Source organism: Thamnophis sirtalis, unplaced genomic scaffold (assembly GCF_051295495.1).
Source record: "Thamnophis sirtalis isolate CommonGarterSnake01/CBP01778 unplaced genomic scaffold, rThaSir2_p1.2 scaffold_3, whole genome shotgun sequence".
NCBI classification, from domain to species: Eukaryota; Metazoa; Chordata; class Lepidosauria; order Squamata; family Natricidae; genus Thamnophis; species Thamnophis sirtalis.
Genome location: NW_028261383.1, coordinates 133,958,710 through 133,985,954, shown reverse-complemented (window position 1 = coordinate 133,985,954; position 27,245 = coordinate 133,958,710). Strand labels below are relative to the sequence as shown.

Genomic DNA, 27,245 nt, shown 5'->3' with positions numbered 1-27,245 from the left:
CTAGTGCTGTCCGAAGACGTCTCCGTGGTCATGGTGCCGGCATGACTAAACGGCGAAGGCGCACGGAACGCTGTTACCTTCCCACCAAAGGTGGTTCCTATTTTTATACTTGTATTTTTACATGCTTTCAAACTGCTAGGTTGGCCGAAGCTGTGACAAGTAACAGGAGCTCACTCCATTACATGACGCTAGGGATTCGAACCGCTGAATTGCCAACCTTCTGATTGACAAGCTCAGCATCTTAGCCACTGAGCCACCATGTCCCTAGTTTTCACATACAGTATGCATAACTATTTACCAATAAGAGCTTGACAGTGTTCTAGAGTCAGCTCAAGAACACAATGATGTCCTCTTGTCAGCCTATATTGAGCAGATAAGTCTCATTTGATTTACCTGTTCCTTACTAACTGATCTGGACATCTGCTTTGCTAACTATGGCTTCAAAACTGGCTGATCAGGGTATACCAACTCAATGATAAGGTTCCCATAATTGCTAACTCAAAATAAGCATATACAGGTAACATAATGCTTAACATGCTGCTGAACACAGCTAGCATCTCTAGAAATAGACTCGGTTTCTTCCAACTTCCTTGGAAATTTCAGTTTTCTTCAATCTAGCCCTCCACTATTACACACACTTTTCAGAATCTATTCCGGCTCCCTCCATTCCCTCTTGATTTTTCTAAGCCCCAAAGTTTATTGCTTGCAGTGGGGCACAAAGAGAACGATAATTAGAGTGTAGTCCAATGTATTTGGAGGGATCGAGATTTATACTCTGCTTTTTATTTTATTTTTGGCTACTATGGTAATTAGAGCTATATAGAAACTTGAACCATACTTTCAGATATTGTTAGATTATCTGGCTTTATTCTGCTTTACCATTTTTGAGATTCCACAAAAGATGAAGCTCCCTGGTGGCTTTGTTTCAGAAGCCCAGTCCTTCTAGATCAAAAAAAGTAGGAAGCCGTTGTGAGAAATCTGTTGTGTTCAATATTTGATATCCAGATTTGGTTTGATTATTCATCTTTCAAAGGCATTTTTAATATGAAAGCAGTAGAAAACGAATGGGTTTGACTAATGCACCACTCTACTAAAACTCTAGTTAGTAAGGCAATTGTCAGAGATGTTGTGGTCCTTCAGTATCCAAAAGACAACAGATTTCTCACAACGGCTTCCTACTTTTTTTGATCTAGAAGGACTGGGCTTCTGAAACAAAGCCCCCAGGGAGCTTCATCTTCAGGATCCAGATTCCAGAGATAAGACTCACCCACTCTGTCACTGACAGCTGCCAGTTGCCCATTCTTCTTGGTGCAGATGTATTTGCCATTGTTAGCTTTAAGGGCAACACGGCGACCACGCCATTCAAGATCGAACATAGTGCTGGCGGATCTGAGGAAACCAAAGTAGAAAGGAAGAGCACGGATTGATGGGAGAATCAGAAAGGAGAAACTATTCATTCCTTCCAAAAGATTTTATTCTTTCTGTTCGATGTTTATTACACATATAAAGCCGACTTACAGTATATCTACAGCATCCCCCAACATGGGAAGGAGATCTTTGGAATCTTGATACATTTGTAAAAATTGTACCTTGGGTTGTATTTACAAAGATTTATTATGCCTTTGTAAATCAAAGGGGTGTGAAACTGGATTTCTTCAAGGGCCGGATCAGCATTGTAGTTCTCCTCAATGGGCTGCCTGGGGGGATGGGGGAGAGACAAATACCTGCTACAGCACCCTGTTGGCCAAAATGAGATGTGCCCCCCCCCCACGTTTTGGCGGCCAGAGGCACTTTGGGCCACTCATTTGCTATTTCCAGGCCGACGCTGCAAGCCACATTAAAACATCCTGGGCAGCAAATCTGGCCTGCAGGCCTTGAGTTTGACACCCCTGCTCTATTGCAACCATTTCCTGAAGGCTTAGATGCATTACTATTGAGCTTTACCTTACTGTAACTCATTGGGTTTGCAAGTTTTCCCATGGAGAGCAAATCTGTCTGACTAATCCTCTGCATTAGATATTCTACTAAACACGGTAAGTAATTTTCCCAAAGCACCAGAAGGCAAGACAAGAAACAATGGATGGAAACTAATCAAGGAGAGAAGCAACCTAGAACTAAGAAGAAATGTCCTAATAGTGAGAACAATCAACCAGTGGAATGGCTTGCCTTCAGCAGTTGTGGGTGCCCCATCAATTGATGCTTTCAAGAAGAGACTGAACAGCCACTTGTCTGGAATGGTAGGGTCTCCTGCTTGAGCAGGTGGTTGAACTAGATGATCTCCAAGGTTATTCTATTCTATTCTATTCTATTCTTCTTCACTTCAGTTGGCAATCGATAGACTGAGTATGTGGAATGGAGAATTTGCCGTACTAAATGAAAAATGAAGGTCTGGAAACACATTTGTAATGCACATTCCAACCAAAGGAGTGGAATCCAATATTCACGTATTGCTGAATATTTTCCTTTTTCTTTGACACGGTTCCACTGAATTGTAGCATAAAACATCCAGGCTTTATTCAGGGGCATAAATAGGATTTTCCTAGTTGTGACAAGTCTCTACAAGGAACATCAGGGAACTTCAGTGCTTCATTTTATTGCCAAGTCCTATCCCGGCCCTTGTCTTTGAATAGACATTCATGTCACTGAAGAAAAATAGGGCAGGGGGGATATTTCTTTAGTGTCTACATATATGTTCTAAGAGTTAATCCCACTCACTTTTAAATATTCTAATTTTAATCTAATCTACTTTTGTCCAGTTTTAGCCTTGAGCTCATGCTTGCCTGGATTAGAAATTTCTTAAATGTTCTTGCTTAAAAGAAGTGTCACATGTTAAAGGGAAAGTGAGGGCGCAGTTGGAGGAGGAGAAGGCAGAGAAGCTGTTGTTGGATCGCCCAGATTCTAAAATTAAAAACAGCTAAAAACAACCAAGAAGGTGGTGCTTGCTCTTTATTGTATTGAAACGAGGACACTGAGAAAAGATGTTATTCTTTTCCCTCATGTTTTCCCCCCAAATTAAATTATCTTCCTGAAAATATTATTTTCCCCAGGGGAATGGGGAAAGTGAGAGAAATATATTCAGATACTCACATGGATTTGTACTCAGGGGTGGGCTTCAAAAATTTCACCAACGGATTCTCGGCCCGGTTGCTGGGTGGGTGTGGCCATGATGGGCGTGGCCAAGCAGCTTCCTGCACCATGGCAGGGGGAGGGGCATTTTTGCCTTCCCCAGGCTCTGGAGGCTTTCCTCGAGCCTCTGGGAGGGCAAAAACTGCCTCCCCTGGGCTCCGGAGGCCTTCTGGAACTTGCGGGAGGCCTGTTTTTCTCCCTCCTCAAGCCTCCACGCGGGTCCTGCACTTACCTCGCATCCAAAATGGGCCGCATGGAAATTCCTGGCAGGGGTGGGGGGGGGGTCGGAGGGGCCAGCCAGGGGTGGGATTTGGAGGTTCTCCGAACCAGCCATAATGTTAGTTATGACAAGATCACTATTACTCAATCCCAGGTTTTCTTGGAACAATTTACATTCTGCCATAATATCTTTAACACCATAAAAACAGCAACATCTGCCTATCCCAGATCCTTGGGAAGGACTCAAAAGGTCAGGGGTGTCAAACTTGATTTCATTTGGGGTTGTGTTGAATCTTGGGGGGGGGGCGTGGGCCAGGGGTGTGTGGCCAGCTTGATGTCAGTCATCTCAGGGGCGCCTATGGCCCAAGCACTCTATGGCCCAGCGAAAACAGCCCCCCAAGCTCCATTTTTGGCTGAGATGGCCTCCTGCAATCCTCTGCAAGTAAAAACGGAGCTTGGGAGGGCCTCCTGCAGCCCTCTGCCAGCAAAACCGGAGGCCCCCCCCTTGTGCTCTGTTTTCTCTAGCAGAGGCACCACGGGCTGGACCTTAGCTGTGTTTAGGGCGGCCCAGCAGGCCAGATCCAGCCCACGGGCCTTGAGTTTGACACCCCTGCAATAGGTGGATAAAAGTGCCAAATCCAATCTGATTATCTGGCTGACTGTGTGACGAACTATAATAAATTTAATAATTTATTAAATTTGTAAGCTGCCCAACTGTCAGTAGCTCTGAGGCTCACAACCATCAATTAATCAAGCATACAAACAAATAATAAAATCAATGAAGTCCAAGGCAGAATCTATGACACTAGATTCTGCAGAAGAAAATTATGAAATTAGTTCTGATCAAGCAGTTAAATTATTTTAACCTTCCACCAACTGGCTGGCTGTTATTTGTGTAGAAGCAGATGAATATTTTGTACAGGAATAACTTTTTTAAAACACCCACACCCTCCAAATGTCCAACCATGGATTCCCGCACGAGGTGTGTGCGTTTTCAAAGAGATGGAGTCATTTGCATAGGACATTTTTCAACCTATTCCACTCTTACATGTTTGCCAAAGTTATTGGTTTGGACAGGGGAGGAGGGGCAGAGAAGCAGAGAGAGACTGCATAGGAACAGTTGCTGCTGAAGGAGGAAGGGACATGTTCTTGAGAAACAGCAATTGTCTAAATGCAAGCTCTGCAGAGAAAGATAAATGCGGGAGCAGATGCCAAAAGCAGCATCTTGCCATCACGGCACAAGCTTTCCCCCTTTTGCACAGGCACATTAACTCTATGGGTCTGCAAAAAAGAGAATCTGCTTTGTGATGGTGCAGTGTTATTTTTGTTGTTTTGATGAATTTAGCTCTTTACTAAATCTGGTGCCCATTTCTCCTCCAAATGAGTTCTTCATTAAGATGCCTAGTGCATGCAATGGACACTCTTCTGAAATCCTGATTATTTAGGGTAGGACTATGCAATTCTCTTATGCTTAGGGGCTAGAGACCATGTCACTGTTGGAGACCGTGACCCGTCAAAAGCGCGGACGACAAAAGCGCGATCGACAAAATCGCGCCTTTGACGTCATCACAGCGCGACAACCGAGACCGTGACCCGTCAAAAGCGCGGACGACAAAAGCGCGATCGACAAAATCGCGCCTTTGACGTCATCACAGCGCGACGAAAAAGATCGAAAAATTCGACTAGCTGCTTTGATTGACAGTGCCTTCACCAAAATGGCTGCCCAAGGAGGTGGTAATCATCTATAGTGATGTCTGCCTCACAGACAGACATGGAAATATATTTATTTTAAATCATATTCGGTCCACCGAGCATAGGTTATCAATCCCTGCTTTAGGGACCTGTCAGCAAAATGAAGCTGCCCAGTGCAACTCACATTTCAGTAGCCATGGCTTGAATCCCTCCGTGTGCCACCAAGGTCCAGTAGTTGCCTGTGTTGGAATGGAAAATACACTTCTTGGTTTCTTTGTCAATCTGCATCTGGAAGGTCTCATGGTGTGTTTCTTCATCCTGATTGGCCGAGACATTCACACCTAGAAGGAAGAACGTATTTTCAAATCATTTAGTTACCAGATACCCCAATTCACCTCTAATCGAGCTTGTAAGAGAAGATGCCAAGATCCTTAGGAAAGCACTCAAGTAGTGGTACTAATTTAGACACATGGAACTTGTAAATAATTATTTAAATAATTAAACAGCACAATATGTTTTATTAACCACCCATTATTATTAATAATTATTACGCATTTTATAATCTCCTCTCAAACAGGCAAAAAAGCTCAATGTCAGGGTTCCAAATAGTATCCAAAAGTAAATCAGAGTCCAAAGCAAAGTATTGCTCAAAGTTCCAATTTATTAAGAGAGCCACGTTGGCACATCTGGGAAAATCTGAATCTGAAGGCTTCCTGGGTTTCCCCACACAGTTGAAAGTCCAAGATCTTGCCCCCACACCCACAAGTCCATCACATGATCTAATCTTCCACTGTCATGCTGGCAGTTCCACCTATCCAATTCTGGTCAAGTGCAGAGGTGCAGAGACAAAAGATGACCTTGGCTTTCTAGAAAGAATTTTGTTGTGACTACGTACAATTCCCCCTCCCATTTCCCACAATGCATAGCAGAATAATAGAAAGGGTGGCAGGCCAAAGACCCCAAAGAAAAGATGTCTGCAGGCCCAACACTCAACTCTGCTCACCTTGAGGGAAGCCTTCAAGACCACCAGGCCCAGCTGAATGAGAGTTCCTGATTCATTGTTCTGTTATGTTGTGTGGTTACATTTACATTTGTTTGTGGTTTAGTATAAAATATATTCATTTGTTTATTGTTATATGATGGCCTTTTCTGTCCCTTGGAACATGCATTTATTCAACCAATTTATAGGGCCAGCCATCTAACAATGGACAATGAAAAAGATAAAAACCATAACTGTTCAAACTAATTAAGAGTTGAGGCTCTGATAAACATCTAATTCAAGCATATCACCTACACCTATTCCCAAACTCTATTAACATCCTAGCCTCAGTGCCTTGGAGAGAAGTCAGATCTTCAGGGGCTTCTGGAAAGCCAACAGGTTTGGAGCTGTTTATAGTATATCTGTCAGAATCCTGTTGTACAAGATAAACACCATAGCAGAGATGCTTCCAAGGGCCCATCAGGTGACAATGTTATTACTTTACTAAAGGGACATAGAGTATACCTTTGCATTGCAGATAGGCAGTCCGACAAACAAAAAGGCTCCATGCTATGTAGGTGATGACCAACACCTTGAATTGCACTTGAAAACTAGCATAGCTCACATAGCAAAGGTGTTATGTAGCCATACTTTGGTATATCCAAAATCTGAATCTGTGGTTTCATTCTGGACCAGCTGAAGCTTTGAATGATTTTCAACAGTAGCCTCATATGCAGTATGTTGTAGTGTGTTGCAGTAGTCCACTCAGGAGGTGACTAAGGCATGGATGGCTGTGAGTGTGCCTTATGATCTAAGAACAGGCACAACTAGTGCACATGAAATATTTATACAAAGACTCTCCCAGCCACAACTGCCACCTGCTCCTTAAGAGGCAAATCTAAAAAGAGTTCAGAGTGTGCACCAACTCTGCCTGAGGCAACAATGGAAATTGCTAGATATGAGAGGCCCTGACACCCTGTTTCCCTGAAAATAAGATCTCCCCAGATAATAATCCCAATTGGGCTTTTGAGTGCATGTGCTAAAATAAGGCTTCCCCAAAAAATAAGCCCTCCCTGAAAATATTGGAACGCAGCAGCAGCCATGAGGTGACCACGCTCACCGCCTCCTGCACCTCAAAAATAATAAGACCTCCCCAAAAATAAGGCCAAGTGCTTATTTCGGGGGTCAAAAGAAAATAAGACCTGTCCTCCATACAGATTCAAACATTGGCCTTGAGAACATACCTTGATGGAATCATCTGGATAACCCAACATATATGTAAAGTATAAGAGATATATTGATTATTTTTGACCCCATGTCAATAGATAATCTTGCCCACCAGTTGCATTTAAATCTTACAGAGGAGTGGAAAGAGAATTGATCTCTGTGCCATCCCACAAAGCAGGGGCCTAGGGCTGGACCTTTCCTGTACTACTACCGACACTGACTGAAACCTGGAGGTCAGAGAACCACTGAAGAATTATGCTGCCCAGTCCCGGCACCCTTAGCCAGCACAGAAGGATACTGAAAGCAACTGAGGGAATCAAGGAGGGCCAGAATTGATACATTATCTCTGTCCTAGCAGCAGAGCTTATCCATATGTACAATCAACACTGCCTGCTACTATAGCCTGGCCTGAAACTCTACTGTAAAGGGTCCAGATGGTTTACCTATTTATTTAAAACATTGGTGTAGCTGCCTATTTTAGAATCAACTCTGAGCAGCTCACAACCAATAAAACAATCATAAACGATCATAAAACCAAAAGCAATAAAACAATAAAGCTAAAAAACAGAAAAACCTGGTGCCACAATTGCATTGACCTGATGAAACCCACATTCTTAACCCATCCTGACTTCCCACTATCCCAATTTTTAGAAGAGCTAGATTTTATTGTTTTGAGGAAGGATAAAAGGTTAGGAGGCTATTGGGTTTCATGGAGCAGAGCTGCAATGGAATCTGCTTCCTTCAGGGCCCTTTGGAGTATAAGCCTTTATAAGCTATAAGCCAAAAAGGAAATGATGGAGACTGGACTGAAATTGTCCAGTACTGCTAAGCTGAGTGATGAGCTCTTGAAGAGTGTTATTTCTTGCTGAACTCACATAACTCTTCGCTGAGGGTGGACAAAACATTTTCAGTGGAGAATAGATTTTGACATTCCAGGAGAGCCTTCAGATGGCTGTTTTGAGCTGGAGGCAACTATTTCAGGCTCAAAACCTGCTTAATTCAGAATGCTTTCCACATTTAAGTTCCTCACTAGAATTCCAGTCATGCCAGGTTTGGGAATTACATTTGCTGTCCTCAATCATGAATATCTGGAATATTCAATGGAATTGAAATCCAGGAGACTGAGAAAGACTTCATTACCCAAATAAGCTGACGTTACATCTAATAGAAAGCCTGCATGCTGGTTATACGTATTCGATGTAACGTCTTCCCTCTCACAGTTTGGTTTTACCTACTATTTGCTATTTTAATGGGTTTGTAAAATATTTTATTTCCTAGTTTTATTATAGGCCGCCTAGAGTCACTTTGGGGGAAATGGGCAAATTTAATTTGTCAAATAAATAAATAAACCTCCTCAAAACCTTATGATGCAAGTCTTTCCTTTTATTCCATAAATGCTGAGGTTGCTCTAAGATAGGAACCTCCTGAAGCCATAGTTACTGAGATTGTAGGGCAAAAAAAGTGGTGTAAGTTTAAAACCAAAGAAGTTCCCAAATTCCCTTCAATCCTGCTTCAAAATCTTGACAATGATAGGCCTTTGCACTATTACCCTCTTAATCAAGGCCTTTTACATTCAGAGGCCAAATGTGGCTCCTGGCCATCAAAGGGTTACCTACTGGTAACCGAGTTACCCAATATGTTTGTTCTTAATCCAGGTCCAACTTTCTTGGCATGGTAAATAGTAACCTAATTCTCAATGCTGACTATAACGACGAAGGCTTTATACAGACACCAGAGGTGTTATTTCAAAAGCCCATCATGTACTCTTGCCCAGAAGGCTTCTCCACCTGATCCAAAATGTTGGGGGTCAGTGCTCCAAAAGATGGAGAATTCTGAGGTACAGTTTTTAAGTAACATGATAATTTTTTCATCAGCTCCAAAACTGCAGCCATCAGTCTAATGACGACATGCCAGAAGATTTAGACCTGCTACTTACCTTCACTGAAAACATAAAGGAAGGTCTTCCATTACCGTACTCTTGTGCTAGATTAGAATCGAACATCTATTACATATACTTGGAAAGAGTATTCGATACAGAAGAAACTTGGAAGTAGGAAGGATCCACTCAATCCTGTTCCACCGGCCAAATCTGACCCACCCCTAACATTCCCCATGTTAGGTAGGAGGTCATTGGAAAGGGACTCCGCATACAAGCATTAAGAAGTCAAGCCATGTTACCAATGTTGCTGCAACATTTGCCTGATAATAATAATAATAATAATAATAATAATAATAATAATAATAATAATAATAACCAATGCCAAATCCGGCGAAACAACTGGCCGCTGTGATACAATTGTATAATAATAATAATAATAATAATAATAATAATAGCTACATTTGCCAGCGGGCATTAACCCAGCTTCTGAAGTGTTCAAATGTAAATTAAGAGCCAGGAGCACATTGCCTGCATAAAAAAAAAATCAGGTGACATTCATCTTGCACTATTAAATAAGGAAATGTCATAGATGCAATCAGGGACCATGACCAAGAGTTATTTTGGGTTTTTTTTTGTTTTGTTTTGTCTTTTAGCAGTGAGCACAGGAAACAGAATAGAAAATGGAAGCCTGATAGCCTCTCCCATGGCTTTTATCCTGCATATCTGCTGACAGTAGAGAGCGTCTCATCTGATCAAATAGAAGCTGAAAGAATCCAAGAGATGCTGAGACGAGGGAATGTGACAGGCACCCGGGGCTCCTTGGAATATTAAATGACCTGGCAAAATTGGGCAGATTACAACAAACACAACAACTGACAAAAAAAAGTGAATGGGAATGGTCAGAAAATCATTGGCAGGCAATAGAGCTGGGATGGCGAACCAATGGAACATGTACCACATGGGGCATGCAGAGCCCTCTCTGTAGGCACCCTAGCCGTCGCCTCAGCTCAGGTCCACTGTATATGCACGCACACCTCCTGCCGGCCAACTGGTCTTCAGGTCTCTGCCGTGCATGGGGGGTGCATGCGCATGGGGGGCCACTCGCATTGCATTTTGGGGCCTCACACAACACCCCCATAGCCTGTTTTGGGCCTGGGAAGCCTCTTGCACCAACCTGAAAGCCAGAAATGGACGAGGGGGTGTGTGTGAGACAAATCGCGCATACATGCTTGGGGTTGTGTGTGCACATGCACGGGGGGTTGTGTGCACATGCGCAGGGGGCTGGGTGTGGGGGTCACACAGACAATGCATTAAGCATTGCACGCTTAAGGACAGAGAACTCCAGATCCCTGTACTCTGGTTGTGCAGTCTAGAAAAGCAATTTGTGTCCCACCTCAGTGACAGTACTTGGAGCTGCATTGTTATAACACCAGCAGCCTCTCACGTATGCTAGAGAGCCTTATCTGGACAAGAGGGAGAGTTCAAAGAGTATAAAAGAACCGTAGGCTGTGATGTTTGGGAGAATACTGCAGGTAAAATTAGATCATAAACCCGGAAAGGACCGCTGAGTTCCCTAAAGAAGCTTTAGACTAGAGGATGCGGATTATGATGTGTACATTGAAATTCCTGGGTAAATATTTTGTAGTGGCAGATTCTTTAAGTAGTGCCTTCTTCTATTAATCCAGTGATAAGAATTTGGTAGGGAAACAGCAGTTAGCAACCTACATTTTATTGTAGGAAGAGAGGGGACACACCAACTAAAGCTTTACAGATCACTGGAAATATGGACGATGGGTGTGATGAAACATGAACTGCCAGTGGAAAACTACATCTTCATACTCAGAGGGATGAGTTTATATTGGGGGATGGGATTATTGTGCTATTTCCTCTCCCTGAAGGACAAGCAACAGAAGGAGACTTGTATTTCCATAAAATGCTGTGTCAATATTGGAGAAAAGTTAAAGAAATCTAAAGGCAGGAGAAAGTCTGCTTTATAATGTAGGAAATTAGCACCCACTCCTCTCCTAGAAGAATGAAATATTTTAGGAAATGTTAAAGGGGAAAAATATTTCCCCCTAAAAGGGAGGCAGAAACCCATCCCCCACCTTTGTCAATAGGCCATTAAGGCCTGAGCCAGAGAAACATGTTTTAGGCAGGAAATCAACTAACTCTTAATAGCCCCCCCACGTTTGTCAATGGGCCATTAAGGCCTGAGCCAGCCTATTCTACATAAGAAAGATCTACCCCATTTCATTGCACCACCCACCAAATTTCAACCCAACTTAGTACAAAGACAACCTACAAAGCTAGCTATGACCTCTGACAGCAACCAATCAGGATATTCTTCCTATGTCTCAGGAAGTTCAAAGCCCAGAGAGGGCATAAAACCCAGGAACTCTCAGCATCTCTTCCCTTTTCACCCAGGAGCTCCAAGACATGTCATCCTGTCCACCATTAAGCCATCTTTCCAAGCAGCCTCCATGTTTCCAGTGTCTTTTTCCCCACTTGGAACTGAACCCAGATGGAAATTTCTTCCAACAATAAAATGTAGATTGCTATTCTAATTTTTGGCAAATATGCTCTGTCTGTATATTAGATTTCAAGTAGTTGTACATAAACAACAGAGTTGTCTTGCCTCTTATAGCTTGGCTGTACAATATTCTCAGAAAACTGGGCACAGTTTGCGTCAAGCGAACTTAAGGCCTTCCAGGCACAGTGGGAATCTGAACATCAAGCATTTTCGCCTGTTTCTCCTCAGAGCAATGGAAAAGCAGAATAAACTGATCTTGAAGGTCAAGAGAAGAGGAAAGAAAGTGAGATCATATCTCCAGCTCTGCTTTTCTGGATTTTTTTTTTTACATAAGTTGGAACAATCAGAGTGCAAAACTGAGACAATCCAAGTCAAACAGGATGTGTGGTTAGCCAAGTTATTTTTTGGTACCGTAGTAATCTTTATAGGATTTGGATCAAGGATGATGGATTGAAATTTGCAACCCACGTGAGGTAATCTACTACTGGCAGGGGACTGCAAGAGATCCACTGCATTTTAGCGACCGTTCAAAGTTACAATAGCACTGAAAAAAGTGATTCATGATTGTTTTTCACATTTACGACCCTTGCCACATCCCCATGGTCACATGATCAAAATACAGACACTTGGCAACTGATTCACAGTTGCAAATGTCCCGGGGTCATGTGATCCCTTTTTGCGACCTTCTGACAAGGAAAGTCAATGGGAAAGCCAGATTCATTGAACAACTGTGTTACTCATTTAATGACTGCAGTGATTCACTTAACAACTGGCAAGAAAGGTCATAAAATGGGGCAATATTCATTTAAGAAATGTCTCACTTAGCAACCAAAATTTCGGGCTCAATTGTGGTCATGTCAACACGTGTTTTAAAACCGCAGCAGTGATTAGGGATCATTTGAACAGCGAGGGATGAGTAGGAAGGATAAATTTCTCTCCTTGTAGGCATAATGTTTCTGCTGGGGTAGACAGAGAAGACAAATTACTGCTCTCCTTTTAGCACTATTTTGCAGGATATTCAAATTGGCAGAAAGGTGAAAGCCCATTGGTCAGATGAATCCCCTGGCCTGATCATCCCATTGGCAGCCTTTTCTAGCCAATCAGCTTTGTTCAAAATTTAGCTCCTCTGACCTTTTTATATTTTCATTAGTCTGGTCTTCCTGCAATTTCTAATGTGAATTTAATGGGATCTACCACACATGAATGGTTAGAAGGTATGGGAGCTATATATGGCATGGACAATTTATATACAATGCATTTTTAAAATGTTTGTGCTATTAAAAATGAAGCAGATTTCCCCATTTTTCTCAAAACAGCAATTATTTGATAATAGCAGAGATTTTTACCTTTTTGTTATTTCTGTCTCGAAATTCTTCCTGAAGCTACTTTTCACTCTCTAGAGAGAATAAGGGATATGAAGTAATTTTTATGGCTGCATTAATATATAATCCACCTTTCCCCAAGTGATCAGGAAGTTATATTGACATAAATAGCATTGCCTCAATGGCCAAATTTTATTCTATTATAGAAAGAGGTATACATACATATTGAATGGCGACAAGGAAAATGGTGGATATCTCTGGCTTCCTTGGTCTTCCTACTGAACATCACCTGATAGTGAGAAAAGTTCCTACTAATCATTCTCCCTAAACACTGAAGTGGGGCTGAGAAGGTGGGTTTTGACACCTGAATAGTTAACAGTTGTCTCTTCTCTCAAAGTTAATATCAAAGTGTGATTTTTTTCTCTGCTCTTGTAGATGAAAGGACAGGAAGAGAATTCCTGAGTTTCTGCCAGCTTAGTTGAAAGAGGATGAAATGTTATCTGCTACCTTCCCCCATCTCTCCTGCAGATGAAGAGTGTGAAGGGGCTGACAGCACCCACATGCACACATATACATATCCAGCAACATAAAGTAGACAATGGGAGCTAAGAATGTTCCAGCATCATCAATAACATCAACAAAGCATAGCAGATTGCATGGGGAGATTTATGAAGGGAAAAGAGGAGAAGCACTACTATGGACCCCCAAACCTCTTCCAGAATTCCTCTAGGTCTTTACAGTCTGATCTTCTTCTCCTCCTTTAAAAAAAAAAAGTAGCTTGATAGCTCCTTTCCTACCACCTCTTCTCTAAGGGATGTCTCACAGGGCATTTAGCTTCAAATCCCAGTGTATAAGAGGAATAGGCTTTTGCAGCCTGGTATGACTTTTTGGGAATTCAAAAACATCAAAATGCAAACATTTAAATAATTTAAATAAGGCCGCCTCTTAATCATCTAGTACAGAGGTACGTTTGGAGGTTTCAGTCCTTCCTTCCTAGTCTTCAAATTACTTTTTTAAAAAATATGTAAGGGAAGGCAACATTCCAGGCAAAAGCACACACACACAAAAATCTCTCCAATCTATTACAATATATTACAGGGCACCAGAGAATTCTAAAGTAGAATGTTCATTTTCATGACTATGCCCGAAGTATACTTTGGTGTTAGTGTGTGCTGCATATATTGTGCTTTTGCAGTTTTACATTTTATCACTGATAGATAGATAGATGATAGATGATTGATTGATAGATAGATAGATAGATGGATGGATGGATGGATGGATGGATGGATGGATGGATGGATGGATGACAGGCAGGCAGGCAGGCAGGCAGGCAGGCAGGCAGGCAGGCAGGCATTGAAATTAGATGCTTAATTCTACAACTTGTCTAGTGAGATAAGAACATAAGATTTACAAAACACACAAAACAGACATTTAAATCTGTAGTGCAGATACTTGATTATAAGTAATTGCCTCTTTCTACAGAAATATAAGGCTTCTTAAGACATGGCCCTTTGCTTTACATTTCTAGACTTCTCCAACTTCTCAAAGATTTCCAACGTTAATCAGTGTCTGGTGAGACATCTGATTTTTACTTTTCTGTTTCCCTGTTTCTCTTTACAGTATTACAACACAACACCATTTTCTATATATGGCACAGAGAATCTGGAGTAGTCTGAATCTGGGTCTACATATATGACTAACAGCCATCCCTCACTGATGAGGATGTGGACTATCTGATTCTGCAGATTGGTATTTAGATTACATTTATAACAATGAACTGTAAAATTAGAATAATTAAGTTTTTCTTTATTCTGATGCACACTTTGCCATGGACACCATCAGACACATTTCCCCAATCCTTCTATCGGTATCATAGTCAAGTGAGAGGTAGGATTGATGTGGCATCTATTATTCATTTTAGACTGCTGCGTATTATTTTCTTCCTCCAACATGATTTCTCTTTACTGTCGTCCTCTGCTTTGGGCAGTGGGAAAATCTGGGTTTTTCTTCAAGCCAGCCTATGCTCCTGAATCCACTTGATCTCTAGGTAGATCAGCCTGACCAGCAGCTTCTCCAAGAGAATTCTCTGCTTCCGCATGGTAAAACTGTCGTCTTTGCATCTGTCAATATCTATTTGAGATTCTCAATCATCTTGAATAAGCACCTTTGGGGCACCTGTCAATATTTGTTCTGGCTCTTTTTTATCACAAATTTAGCACTTTTCCAGAATAGATGAAATATATGTCAGCCAATGACCAATCTCTGTTTGCAGATGGTTTAGTGCTATTAGAAAAGTGCTATTTCAATAATGGTCCCCCTCTAAATGCACCAGCAGTTACATAAATGCAAGGGGTTCTTGACAAATGCTTAAACCCACAGGTCTAGCCATCTTTCAAAACTCACTACGGTAAGTCTCTTAGCTCTTCTATGCCAAAGCAATTGCTTGATGATTTTTCTGGACTGGTAATATTTGATGGCAGGAAGGAGCAAAGGCTGGAGGAGTGCACCAATCACTGTCCTTAATATGTACTGTATGCTATAAATAAATACCGTACAATTGCCAACATTGTGCCTGCAGCAAAATAAGAGACTGCAAAGGAGAAGGGCAAATTTTATTCATGTGTAGTTTTCTGCTGGCTCTAGGAATGGTCGATATCATTTTAACTCAGCCATGGAGAAAAGACCTATGTGTCAGGGTTCCAAGTAACACCCCAACAAAAACAAGACTCCAAGGCTTGAGATTCCTCAAAGTTCCATTTTATTAGAGATGTCATATTGGCACATCTGGGAAAACCAGAATCTGAAAGCTTCCAGGTTTTCCCCACCCAAACAAAAGTTCAAATCCCTGCCCAGCATCCAGATATGGTCCAATCAAGCACTGTCCTAACTGGAGATACTGCACAGTCACGCCACTCAAGGTGCAGGACAAGATGTCCTTGACTCTCTGAGAAAGTTATTTTGACTATATCTACCCTACTCCACTTAACCCCCCTCCAAGTTTCCCACAGTAATAAATGTAGCAGGCCTGAAGGCCCAATGAAAAAGATGACTTCCAGGACTGACACTGTTTGTTTAGGGGGGGGGGGGCAATTTTCACCAAACCAAAGCTTAGTGAGCATTCTGGCTTCCAATTTATCCAAGTTCATTGCAAACCTCTTGAGAGTTTAATTCGAACCCCACCCTCCCCATGCTTATCTCTAGAAAGGATTGCATTCATACATACATATAGACACAGATTGGAAGAATCATGCCTGTTGGCAGCACTGAACCATGGATAGCCTTTGCCTCAGTGCCTCCTTGCAATAGCCCAAAGAAGGCCTTTTTGTATATGCTGTGCTCTTACCAATATACCGGTATCTGTGGTATTCTGCAGCCCTGGTGGAAATAATTCAAACATGCCATAAAGAGAAAGACCGAGGCTAGTTGTGATTGGTGGGTTTTGTCTGCTATTGATTTGACACACTGCTGGGTTTCAAATTTTTTTAGAACCTCTTCTGTAGGTGTGGCCTGCTTTGTGGGAGTGGTTTGCAGGCCATGTGACTGGGTGAGAGTGGCTTGCCAGCCATGTGACCGAGTGGGAGTGGCTTGGCAGTCATGTGACTGGGTGGGCGTGACCAACTTGTAAAATGTGGTGAAACTAACCTAACAATGCTCTTACTTAGCAACCAAAATGTTGGCTCAGAAACTCTGGCATTTGAAGCATGCAAGTCTTAAAATTGTCAAGTTACAAGACCCTTGCACCCCTAATTCTTAAAAAAAAACACAGGGGTGTTCAAACTTGACAGCTTTAAGACTTGTGGACTTCAACTCCCAGAATTCCTCCTCTCATTCTTCATCTTGATGATGTGTGGACGGGCGGGGGGAGGGAGCTGGAACTGGTTCTAAACAGCCCCTTTAGATTTGTGGAACCGCTTCTATAGAAGAGGTTAGAACTGGCAGGAACCCATCCCTGATTTGACACCATAATATTGCTTTTCTCAAAATGGCATCCTCTATATGTGTTGCAACGGCAGCTCTCAGAAAGCTGTTCTGGCTGAGAATTGTGTCAGTTAGATACACTGCCAATGTGACAAGTTGTGAAAGATTGATATCTCCTCCTCGCAAGAAGAAGCTAGCTTCATAGCTTTCCAACATACATTGACACTTTTGTTCCCAAAAGCATATTTTATTCATCAACACAAAACAGATTTTCTCTCTCTTTCTTAGGTAAGCAATGTTATCAACATGCAGGGGGAAAAAAGAGTAAAACACAGTAAAGAAACTAAAGGCATGACATAAGAGAAAGAAAGAGAAATGGTTATATCTGCTTTACATTTAACACCATATCTCACCATACCATACCTTTTTATCCTACAAATCTTGTTTGAAGTACGAGATTCATAGGATGCCTTTTAAACTTTTCACTTCTCTCTTGGAAAATTTCATTGGGCTCCATCCAATCATGACTTTTTTGGGTCTGTCCTGGTCTTCTGCTGCATTTGTTCTCACTAATGATCAAACTACCTTTGTGTATTTCTTTCCTATGAATTACTTTATTTTGTATTCAATCCACATTCATTCATCACTCTTAAGAGTGCTGAAGCCACCTCTTTTTCTGCTTCTACAATGCACTTTATAAATTCTCCTTTTTCTTTGCACTTCACTTCCTTTTTTGTTTCTTTTCACATACCCAGGGCTTATTTCCATTTAACAAGATGGGAAGAAGTATGTCCTTATACATAGCCATTTTTGCTTATTCAGCCAAAATAAATTTCTCACATCATTTAACTTTCTATCAACAACCGCATGTCTTAAAAATTTTCCATCCATTTCCCAATCTTTATTAAACGTTCCATCAAAGTAGACTAATTAATCCATTTGTTCTGGATATTTTTTAGGTTTTATGTGTAACTTGGTATTCTTCCATTTCCTATCAAATACAGCTTAAAGGTGTGTAATGTTCACGTCATTTAATATATTTATGGATGCTTATAGTTAACTGTGGAGGTATGTTGTTGGCAGATCTGTATTACTCTATGTGTCTATGTTCGGTATAGTTTTTAAGGCATTGTTGACTGAATGATGTGCTATGAATGTTAGATTGCATGATGTAACAAAGTATGGTCTGAGGTACACGCATATTACCGTATGTACAGATCTGCATACAGATTTACAAACAACATACCTGTACAGTTACTACAAGTATCCATAAATATATTAAATAATCAAGAAAACATTACACATCTTTGTTTTATTCCTTATTCAAATGCTGATGCATTGACTAAACTTTTCATTAATTAGGATGCATGCTTTGTTTCCATCGTATAGTGCTCTTACTTAATTCAGCAATTGCTCTTCAACTCCGTATTTGTGCAAAACATCCCTTCCTTCCTACTTAGTCACATGATCATACACTTCCTCTGAACCGAGCCAAGTACAGAAAGCATGCAGAGCATGGCTTCTGGAATTCATCCCAACTTCTTAGTAATAGCAAAGCTCCAGGTCACCTGCTTAGGAAGGAAGAGGGCTTAGAACGGAAAAGCTGAGATGGCAACATCTTCTTTCCGTGGTGTCCAATTTCCATTCATTCTGCTGTGAGATTAATCTATCTCATACTTTCTTTTCCTGTGGTTGTGTTACTTTCACTCTCATTTGTTTCACTTCCTTTTCTTTCATACTCATTTTTTTTAATTGAGGTCCACTGTTTCATGTTGTCATCAACCTGGTATTCTTTGCTAATTCTCTAAATCTTTCATCATGAACAATCAAAGCAGTCATGCTTTTTAATTCATTCCTTTGCCATGAGTACACATGAATAGACTTACGCCTAAACTTCATATACAATTCCTATTTCCTATTTCGCCCCACCTCCCCCCGCCCTGGATCATATTCATTAAGAACGTTGAGCAACTTTTCTTCCAAACTTTGTTTTTTCATTAACACCATTCTCTGCAGCATGTCATACAGCTATTGCCAACTTGTGAATTGGTGATAGTTGACTTGACTTGAATTTAAAACTGAGTAGCTATATTGGGGAAAAAATGGAAGTGGCTTTCTGAACATGAACTATAAAGCTGGTACCATGTTTTCCCAAAAATAAGACCAGGTCTTATATTATTTTTTGCTCCAAAAGATTCACTAGGGCTTATTTTCTGGTTAGGTCTTATTTTGGGGAAATATGGTACTAATTGTGTCTTTCTGGCTGATGATCTTAACTAGGGCTTATTTTGGGGGTGGGGCTTATATTACAAGTGTCCTGAAAAATCATGCTAGGTTTTATTTTCTGGTTGGGTCTTATTTTCAGGGAACCAAAGTAGATTTAAAGCGATACAGAAGAAATATCTAGGAATTAAGATTAATTTGTTGTTTATAGGGAATGTTTTCCAAGTTCTTATTTCAGAGAACTTTACCACAGAACAGCTGGTATTAATGGCCCTGATGGCGAGAGGGGGAGGGAGTACAAGTAGTCCTTGACTTATGAACACAATTGAGCCCAAAATTTATGTTGCTAAGAGATATTTCATAAGTGAAGGTTTCCCCATTTTATGACATTTCTTGCCCGTTGTTAAGTGAATCGCTGCAGTTGATAAGTTAGCAACATGGTGGTTAAGTGAATCTGGTTTTCCTTATTGACTTTGCTTGTCAAAAGGTTGCAAAGGGGGATCTACATGACCCCTGGGATGGTGCAACAGTCATAAGTATGAACCAGTTGAATCTAAATTTTGATCACATGATCACGGGGGTGCTGCAAAAGCCGTAACTCTGAAAAACGGCCTTAAATCGCTTTCAATGCTGTTGTAAATTCGAACGGTTACCAAATGAATGTTAAGGTAAGTCAAGGACTACCTGTATTCCTATCCAGTCTGTTATAAAGCCAAGGGTAAACAAAAAGGGTTTAGCACAATTGGTAAATCCAGTCTGTTTTCAACCGGTCAGTAAATGCAAGATTTCTCCCAATTCCCAGAGATGCATAATAGCGAAGTTGTCTGGAACCCATACAACAAAACCAGCTGCAGCTCTAATTGTAGAAGCTGGCTCAGCTGTAGACAAGTTCATAAACAGACACCAAGGACAGGCAGTCATGTAAAAACCCTTGGAATTGTTTGGCTGACGATTCCTCTTCCCTCCCCTCCTTCATGCTCAGCACCAGAACTCCACATATAGGAGCAGGCAATGACAGCTTTTCTATAAATTGACAAGCCACGACTAACCCTAAGGTTTCATGGCATCTGACAGGCAAAATTCCAACCATTTGTATGATAATCTCTTTTTAAAAAAGTAATAATTTTGCCACTAGACATAGGAAACAAATTAACAATAGCAATAGCAATAGCAGTTAGACTTATATACCGCTTCATAGGGCTTTCAGCCCTCTCTAAGCGGTTTACAGAGTCAGCATATTGCCCCCAACAACAATCCGGGCCCTCATTTTACCCACCTCGGAAGGATGGAAGGCTGAGTCAACCCTGAGCCGGTGAGATTTGAACAGCCAAACTGCAGAACTGCAGTCAGCTGAAGTAGCCTGCAGTGCTGCATTTAACCACTGCGCCACCTCGGCTCATTCTACATTGGATTTCTCAGGTTTCAAATGAATGTGGAGGCAGGGGTGGGCTGCTGTAGGTTCATTTCAGGAGAACTCTTACTTAATGTTATGGCTGGTTTGGAAAACCTCCAAATCCCACCCCTGGCTGGCCCTGCCCACCTCACCCCTCCCCTCCCAAAAGTCTCCAGGCAGGCTATTTTGGATATGAGATAAGTGCAGGGCCCATGCGAAGGCTTGAGGAGGGGGGAAGCAGTTTTTGCCCTACCAGAGGCTCGAGCCTGGGGAAGGTGAAACGCGCCCCCCCATGATGTGGGGGGTGTGTCTAACTAGGCCACACCTACCCAGCAACCACACAGATACTGTTGCTGATATTTCTGAAGCCCACCCCTGTGTGGAAGTTACTATTGCAGCTCACTTGTGGATAGGAGTATCCATACAATATGGTGAATCTCTCTCCATGACTTGTTTTGCTGTCCATCTGAGATCAACTCCCAAGAAAAGTGGCATGCAAGCAAATTAACATTAGCCCTTAGGCAGTGTGGCACTTCCTGATCCTACTTACTGTGTGCCAGAAACTATTTGGTTGATTCATGCAGATGTTCTGGATTATAATTCCTACAGTCTCACTTAACTTTCCACAATACACGTGTCTGATAGGAACAGTGGTCAAACCCTTTGGAAGCAACAAATTGGGAAAGAATACTAACAAATAATTATACCAGGCTTATGAAGACAGCTGCAATTTTACAAAGCAGTTTGTAAAACTTCCCCAAAGAAAGGATTTCTTGAGACGCATGCCTTTTCAATATAGGACAATTTGGACTGACCTCTTGTCTGCTTGTGGCTATTTATTTTGGTGGAGGTAAATTTCAGAATGATTCACTGTGAATTGTTAAGGTAGAAGAAGATCTTTTACTTTTAAAGCTCCAGATTAGAGCACAATGTGGAAAACTAGTAATTATCTATTTATCACTCAGTTCAGAGGTGGTATTCAACAGGTTCTGACCAGTTCTGGAGAACCGGTAGCGGATATTTTGAGTAGTTTGGAGGACTGGTAAATACCACCTCTGACTGGCCCCGCCCCCATCTATTCTCTGCCTCCTGAGCCCCAACTGATCAGGAGGAAATGGGGATTTTGTAATATCCATCCTCTGGAGTGAGGAGGGAATAGAGATTTTACAGTATCCTTCCCCTGCCACGCCCATCAAGCCACACCATGCCCACCAAGCCAAGCCCACAGAACCGGTAGTAGAAAAAGTTGAATCCCACCACTGACTCAGTTGTATCTGATTTTTAAAGACTGCCTGGGTAAGTCTCTGCAGTTTTCTTGGCAAGGTATTACAAAAGTACCAGTTTGCCATTGCCTCCTTCTTAGAGCTGAGAGAAAATGATTGGCCCAAGATCACCCAACTGGCTTTGTGCCTAAAGTGAGATTAGAACTCATAGTCTCCCAGTTTCTAATCTGATGTCCTAACCATCACATCAGACTGGCTCTACATCTATATAGAGAGAGACATAAACAGATATATATGACTCTCTTTATACACACCTATATATATGACTTCATTTGGGTAGGGGAATATAATCCATAATACAGTCCCTAATACTTTCATCAATATCGAAAAGGAGAGTCAGAGAGCTGGGATGCTGGATAAGGCAAGTTTTCCTGCCAATGAAAGAACCATCCTGCCCAACTCAAACGTCGAAAACTCTCTGCTTCACAGCTATTCTTCCTGCATCACATTTCAGCCAGAAGGTCTTTGGCTCAGCCGCTGAAGACAGAGGACAACTTTGGAAGCCAGGGATATGATGCCCATGTTACTACAGAGTGTCTGTGTGGGTGTGCTTTTAGAAACCAAGTGATCTACTGTATTCTTGGCTTCACTAGGACCAAAGTGAGCAACAAAGGAGTAGCATTTGCTAGAGATCAGAGTTCTGTAATCAAGAAACCTCTAAGCAGGGGTGGGCTGCTTCAGGGTCACCCATGTTCAGGAGAACCCATAACTAATGTTATTGCAGTTCGGAGAACCTCCAAATCCCACCCCTGGCTGGCCCCTCTCCTCCCACCCTGCCCCTCCCAATTTTCACCCTCCCAGAGGCTCGAGGAAAGCCTCCGGAGCCTGTGGAATGCAAAAACGCCCCACGCCCCGCCATGATGCAGGAGGCTGACTAGGCCACACCCATCATGGCCACGCCCAACCAGCAACTGGGCAGAAAACCCGTTGCTGAAATTTTTGAAGCTCACCCCTGCTTCTAAGGCTCTCATGATTTTTTAGTGTGTGTTTTTTCAGAATATCTACTGATTTCCATTGTTTCTGTTTTGTTTTTGAAAGTAAGATTTTAGGTGTCATTAATTAGAGAATTCTACAAAGAATAAGTTAAAACTCATGAAGACTGTCTGCAATAGTTTTCAGTGCTCTTATTAGAAGAAATGGTAGCATGTATGTTTCCTTTTTTTTGCTTTTATATCTTATCTTTCCATACTTAATATACATATTAGTCCTCCTAGATCTTTTCTTAATTTTCTCATTCATATATCATGCTCAAGAAATGTGAGAATAAAATATGTAAACGTCTGAATAGAATAAAATATATAAACTGTTACTCCCAGAGGATTTTGTGTGCAAGTGATTTCTTTTCGTGGAGAAAATAACATTTTATTCCCTGTGAATTGCCATATATCACTGCCATGAAGCGGTAGTTATTGGACTCTGATTCAGAAATTGGCAATCTTATATACCTTCGATATTGTGGTTGTACAATTTAGGGCTGCAAGCATAGAATTTCAGTTTGTTTTACACCAGCCAAAAGATTAGAAAAAAAGAAGTACTGAACTCAGCTGGATTCTTAAAATAACATTAACCAAAATGATTCGTGTATGTTTCATTCTTCTATGGGAAAAGAAGCAAGGGTATTTTTCCAAGTATATTCTATAATTTCTTTGGTTTGCTAATAATATGGCAGTTATTATCATTTTAAGTTGTTACCTTATTTCTTCTTTTAAGTTTGTTCTCGATGCTAATGAATGAACAATTTACCATACTGGGTTAAATGTGTTGGATTGGATTGTCTTTTCTAAACTACAGGAACATTTAAAAAATGTTTTTTTTTCCTTACAGTTTTAACAGAGATCAACTTCTGCTTCTGTAGCATTAAAATCAACCCTAACATCAGAAATTAAGCAGGTTTCTTGCCCTTTGATCTTCATGTCACAAAAAAACTTACTTTGTTTTTTCCTACTTGGAGACTTTAAGTTTAGAGCTTAAAAAATCACAGTCAAAAATTTACCATACAATACAATAATACAATAGCAGAGTTGGAAGGGACCTTGATTATGAATATCTTTCCTAGCTTAGGGAGGAGGATAATCTGCTGTATTTCTCTACCTTCTTCTGCATATGAAACAATAGATAATTTCCCCAGTGTTGTGATGGCAAAAACTCAAGATTATGTGATGGAATTCTGTTTTAGCAGAAAACTAGGACAAACATAGAAGTTATGCATCCTACAAGTCATGTTGCTGTTAGGCAAACCAACTGATGTAATTATTACTCAGTTACTGCAGGCAATCAAAGTATTGTTTGTAGCTTTCAACTCACCATTGCTAACTGGATGCAATTTTGGATTCATCACTCAATATAAGCTGTTCTTCTCCATTAAAAAGAGGAAGACAGCAAAAAGGAAAAGTCCATCTATGAAGGTCTTTTGAATATTTATGTGGGGTTTCTTTTTTAAAAGAAATTCCAGAAGTACAAAATATTCTTAAATTGTTATGTTCTTTGAAAGGAAAATCTTGTTTTGGAGTACTGATTTTCCTGAGAAACAGAAATGAATTAAGCTGGTATCCTGTTTTCCCCAAAATAAGACCTCTCTTGATAATAAGCCCAATTGGGCTTTTTAGTGCATGTGCTAAAATAAGCCCTCCCCCCAAATAAGCCCTACCCGAAAATATTTAAATGCATATGCAGCTGGTTCGTGGCATTTCTGGGGGGGGAGAACATGCCTCACATGCACCTACCATACATGCAGAATGGCCTTGCGGAGACTGCTCCCGCAAACCCTAGCTAATGCATCCCTTCTCTTAGTGGTGGCCACAAAAAGAGCGGCAGGCCCAATGACACTAGGGCTGGCAAGAATGTGCCAGAAGCAGAGACAAAACTCCCAGCCCTCTCTGGATCAGCTGAGGTTAAGGGGCCTCCTGAACCTCAAAAGTAATAAAACCTCCCCAAAAATAAGGCCAAGCACTTATTTCAGGGGTCAAAAGAAAATAAGACCTTGTCTTATTTTCGGAGGGACATGGTAGCTGTATAAAACTTTTAATAACCACATCTAAGTGGTCAGCTAAGATGTATTAATGTACAAAGAAATTGTGCATATACAAAAGTGCTTCAAATATGATCTGCAGGAAATTGTGTGGTTGGCTTTGTACTCTTGTTTCCCTTGGAGGACCGGCATTGTCCTATGGGTCTGTAGAAATAAAATTATATTAGGAACACTTGTTTTCAGGTAGACTACCCACCTCTGGGTGCCCACAGTAAAATATCTCTTGCGTTTTGAAAACAAAAGGTACTGAGTTAACTTCACAGTGGCATTTGGATTTTTTTTATTTTATTTTGGAATTCTAGGAAAAGGAAATAGTGTATTCACACAGTTCAGTTGTTTATAGGAACTTGAGTGTTCAGGGGGAGACATAGGGAAGACATGAGATGAAGGATAGGCAATAATTTCACTGTTCATATGTAGGAGATGAGCAAGCTAAGCTGAGTTGGAAGGGGGGAGTTAAATGTGCCATCAGTTTGGAATCTTTGTGCTTCCACAAGAGACCTAAGTTCAGCCTTCTGTGAATTCCATTGACCTTAGCTAGGACTAGTTTACCTTGGACCATTAACTGACCAGACCCTTGTGTATAGGTAGCAATAATAAACTGTTCGGGGCTTTGAGCTCAGTGAGTATTCCTGGTTCTTTGTGCCTGACATTACATCATATTCCCACACATTTTTTTAAAAAAAGAAAGCACTACAGAACATTTAAATCTGCAAAAAAATTTCTTGAACAGATTATTTTGTTAAAGATGAGGAGTAGGATGGAAGCCATGATAGGGAGACACAAATTATGGGTTGATGACTAAAGGACAACATTGTTGTCTGGATGATCAATCAAATTATCATAACTGCATAAGAGTCATTCTGTAGCCAAATGAAAAAGTTACCTCATGAGTTTTGATTTGTCATACCCTAAAATTCAGCTCTGAGATGACAGAGGAAAGCAGTTTCAAAAAGGTTGGGCACTTTATATTTAAGCAAGTAATTGCCATAATTCCTTAGGTAGATGGTAAATGCATAAGAGGAAGATGGGTGGTTAAATAAAGTAAAATAAAATAAATTAAAAAGTGAACTAAATAACCCCTTGAATTCATCTTGAAAAATTTGTAAAGCAAAAATATAAAATGAGATTGATTTTTAGGAATGAGTTTTATTTTTACGGCTGATAAGCTCTGACTTTTATTAATGGACAGCACCCAAAACAGATAACCTGAAAAGCTGATCTCAGGTCTCACTGAACTGATTGGACTGATTTAAATCAGGAAGGAAGGAATTGGAAGATATTCTCTAAGTAGTCTCACCTAATGACACAGAAGTAAATTAAGCATGAGCATAATCTCTGTCTGTGTGCTGCTAAAATTTATAGAAGCTTGGGACAGCTGTTGCACAAATCACACTTATGCAACAAGTCTTGTGCCACACTAGATGGGGGATATCCAGGAACATATTTGCTTTACTTATGGGCTTTTCTCTTGTGTGTCAAAGAAGGCGGGATGATGTACCTGAGAAATATTTCTTGTACGCCATAAACACTTCAGATCCTAGGTCCTTTATCAAGGGCTCTGAAAACTCTGCCACTTCTCAAACAGGTCTCAGGCACTTTGAGGAACACCCCTATTTTAACTGTTTGTGCCTTGACAGAAATGGAAGCCAGTTAATGAAATCTACACACAGAGAAAGCCTCACACCTACTTAAGGTAGCAGCCCTTCCATTCACACACCAAAGCCTGAAATCTGGTGGCTGCTCAGTGAAGACGGGCGTCCTCCCAATGCTCTGCAGTTACCAGAAAACAAGCTTCCCCCCTCCCTCCAGGATGTGTTTTCCTATCCTTTGTCTTGGCTTTGGAAAGACTGATTCCCCACCAGGCTCTCAGCGAATCCTGAGAGTCCCCCAAAGCAGGTGTAAGCCGCTTTAGCTGACGTTGATGTGGGCTAAGTTACCCCACCTTTGCAACAACTTGCTAATTCAAAAGAAGGCATTGTGGCAGGACTCAAGCGTGTCTTTCTTGTCAAAGAATCAGCAGCAGAAATGCTAACTGAGTCCCTAACATTATTGCACAGACTGAAGAGACTCAGTTGAACACTTAACTAGCTGTCAGTTGCGACAAAGCTCCCAGACACTCTATGGCTGCTCACTTTGGTGAATGTCCTTCATTCTTAAATCCTACCCCAGCTCTTACCGATAATACCTCTTGGATTCAAATCCCCTTTGTACAATTGAGGTAATCTGCACTTTTCACAGCTCAGACACCAGTCCCACACATACTGTACCTCATATTAAAGCTATGATTTGTTGACTGAGCCTGTAAGTGCCGGAGTTCATACATCATGCAAACCAAAATTTACAATTTACAGTGACTGGATTCAAACAACATGCCAAACACACTATGTTACAGTTTTATTACATTTCATGAACCAATCAGTACA

General features: G+C 41.1%; 1 protein-coding gene across 1 annotated transcript in view; it reads right to left on the bottom strand.

The window, feature by feature from the left end:
* The window catches only part of FSCN2 (fascin actin-bundling protein 2, retinal), a 32,203-nt gene that overhangs the window by 3,595 nt on the left and 1,363 nt on the right, over positions 1–27,245 (bottom strand). Inside the window, exons 2-3 of the mRNA XM_087710170.1 lie at positions 5,222–5,378; positions 1,268–1,389 (exon numbers count right to left, since the gene is read on the bottom strand). Coding sequence (XP_087566296.1) covers positions 1,268–1,389; positions 5,222–5,378 — 279 coding nt within the window. The remainder of the gene's footprint in view (positions 1–1,267; positions 1,390–5,221; positions 5,379–27,245) is intronic.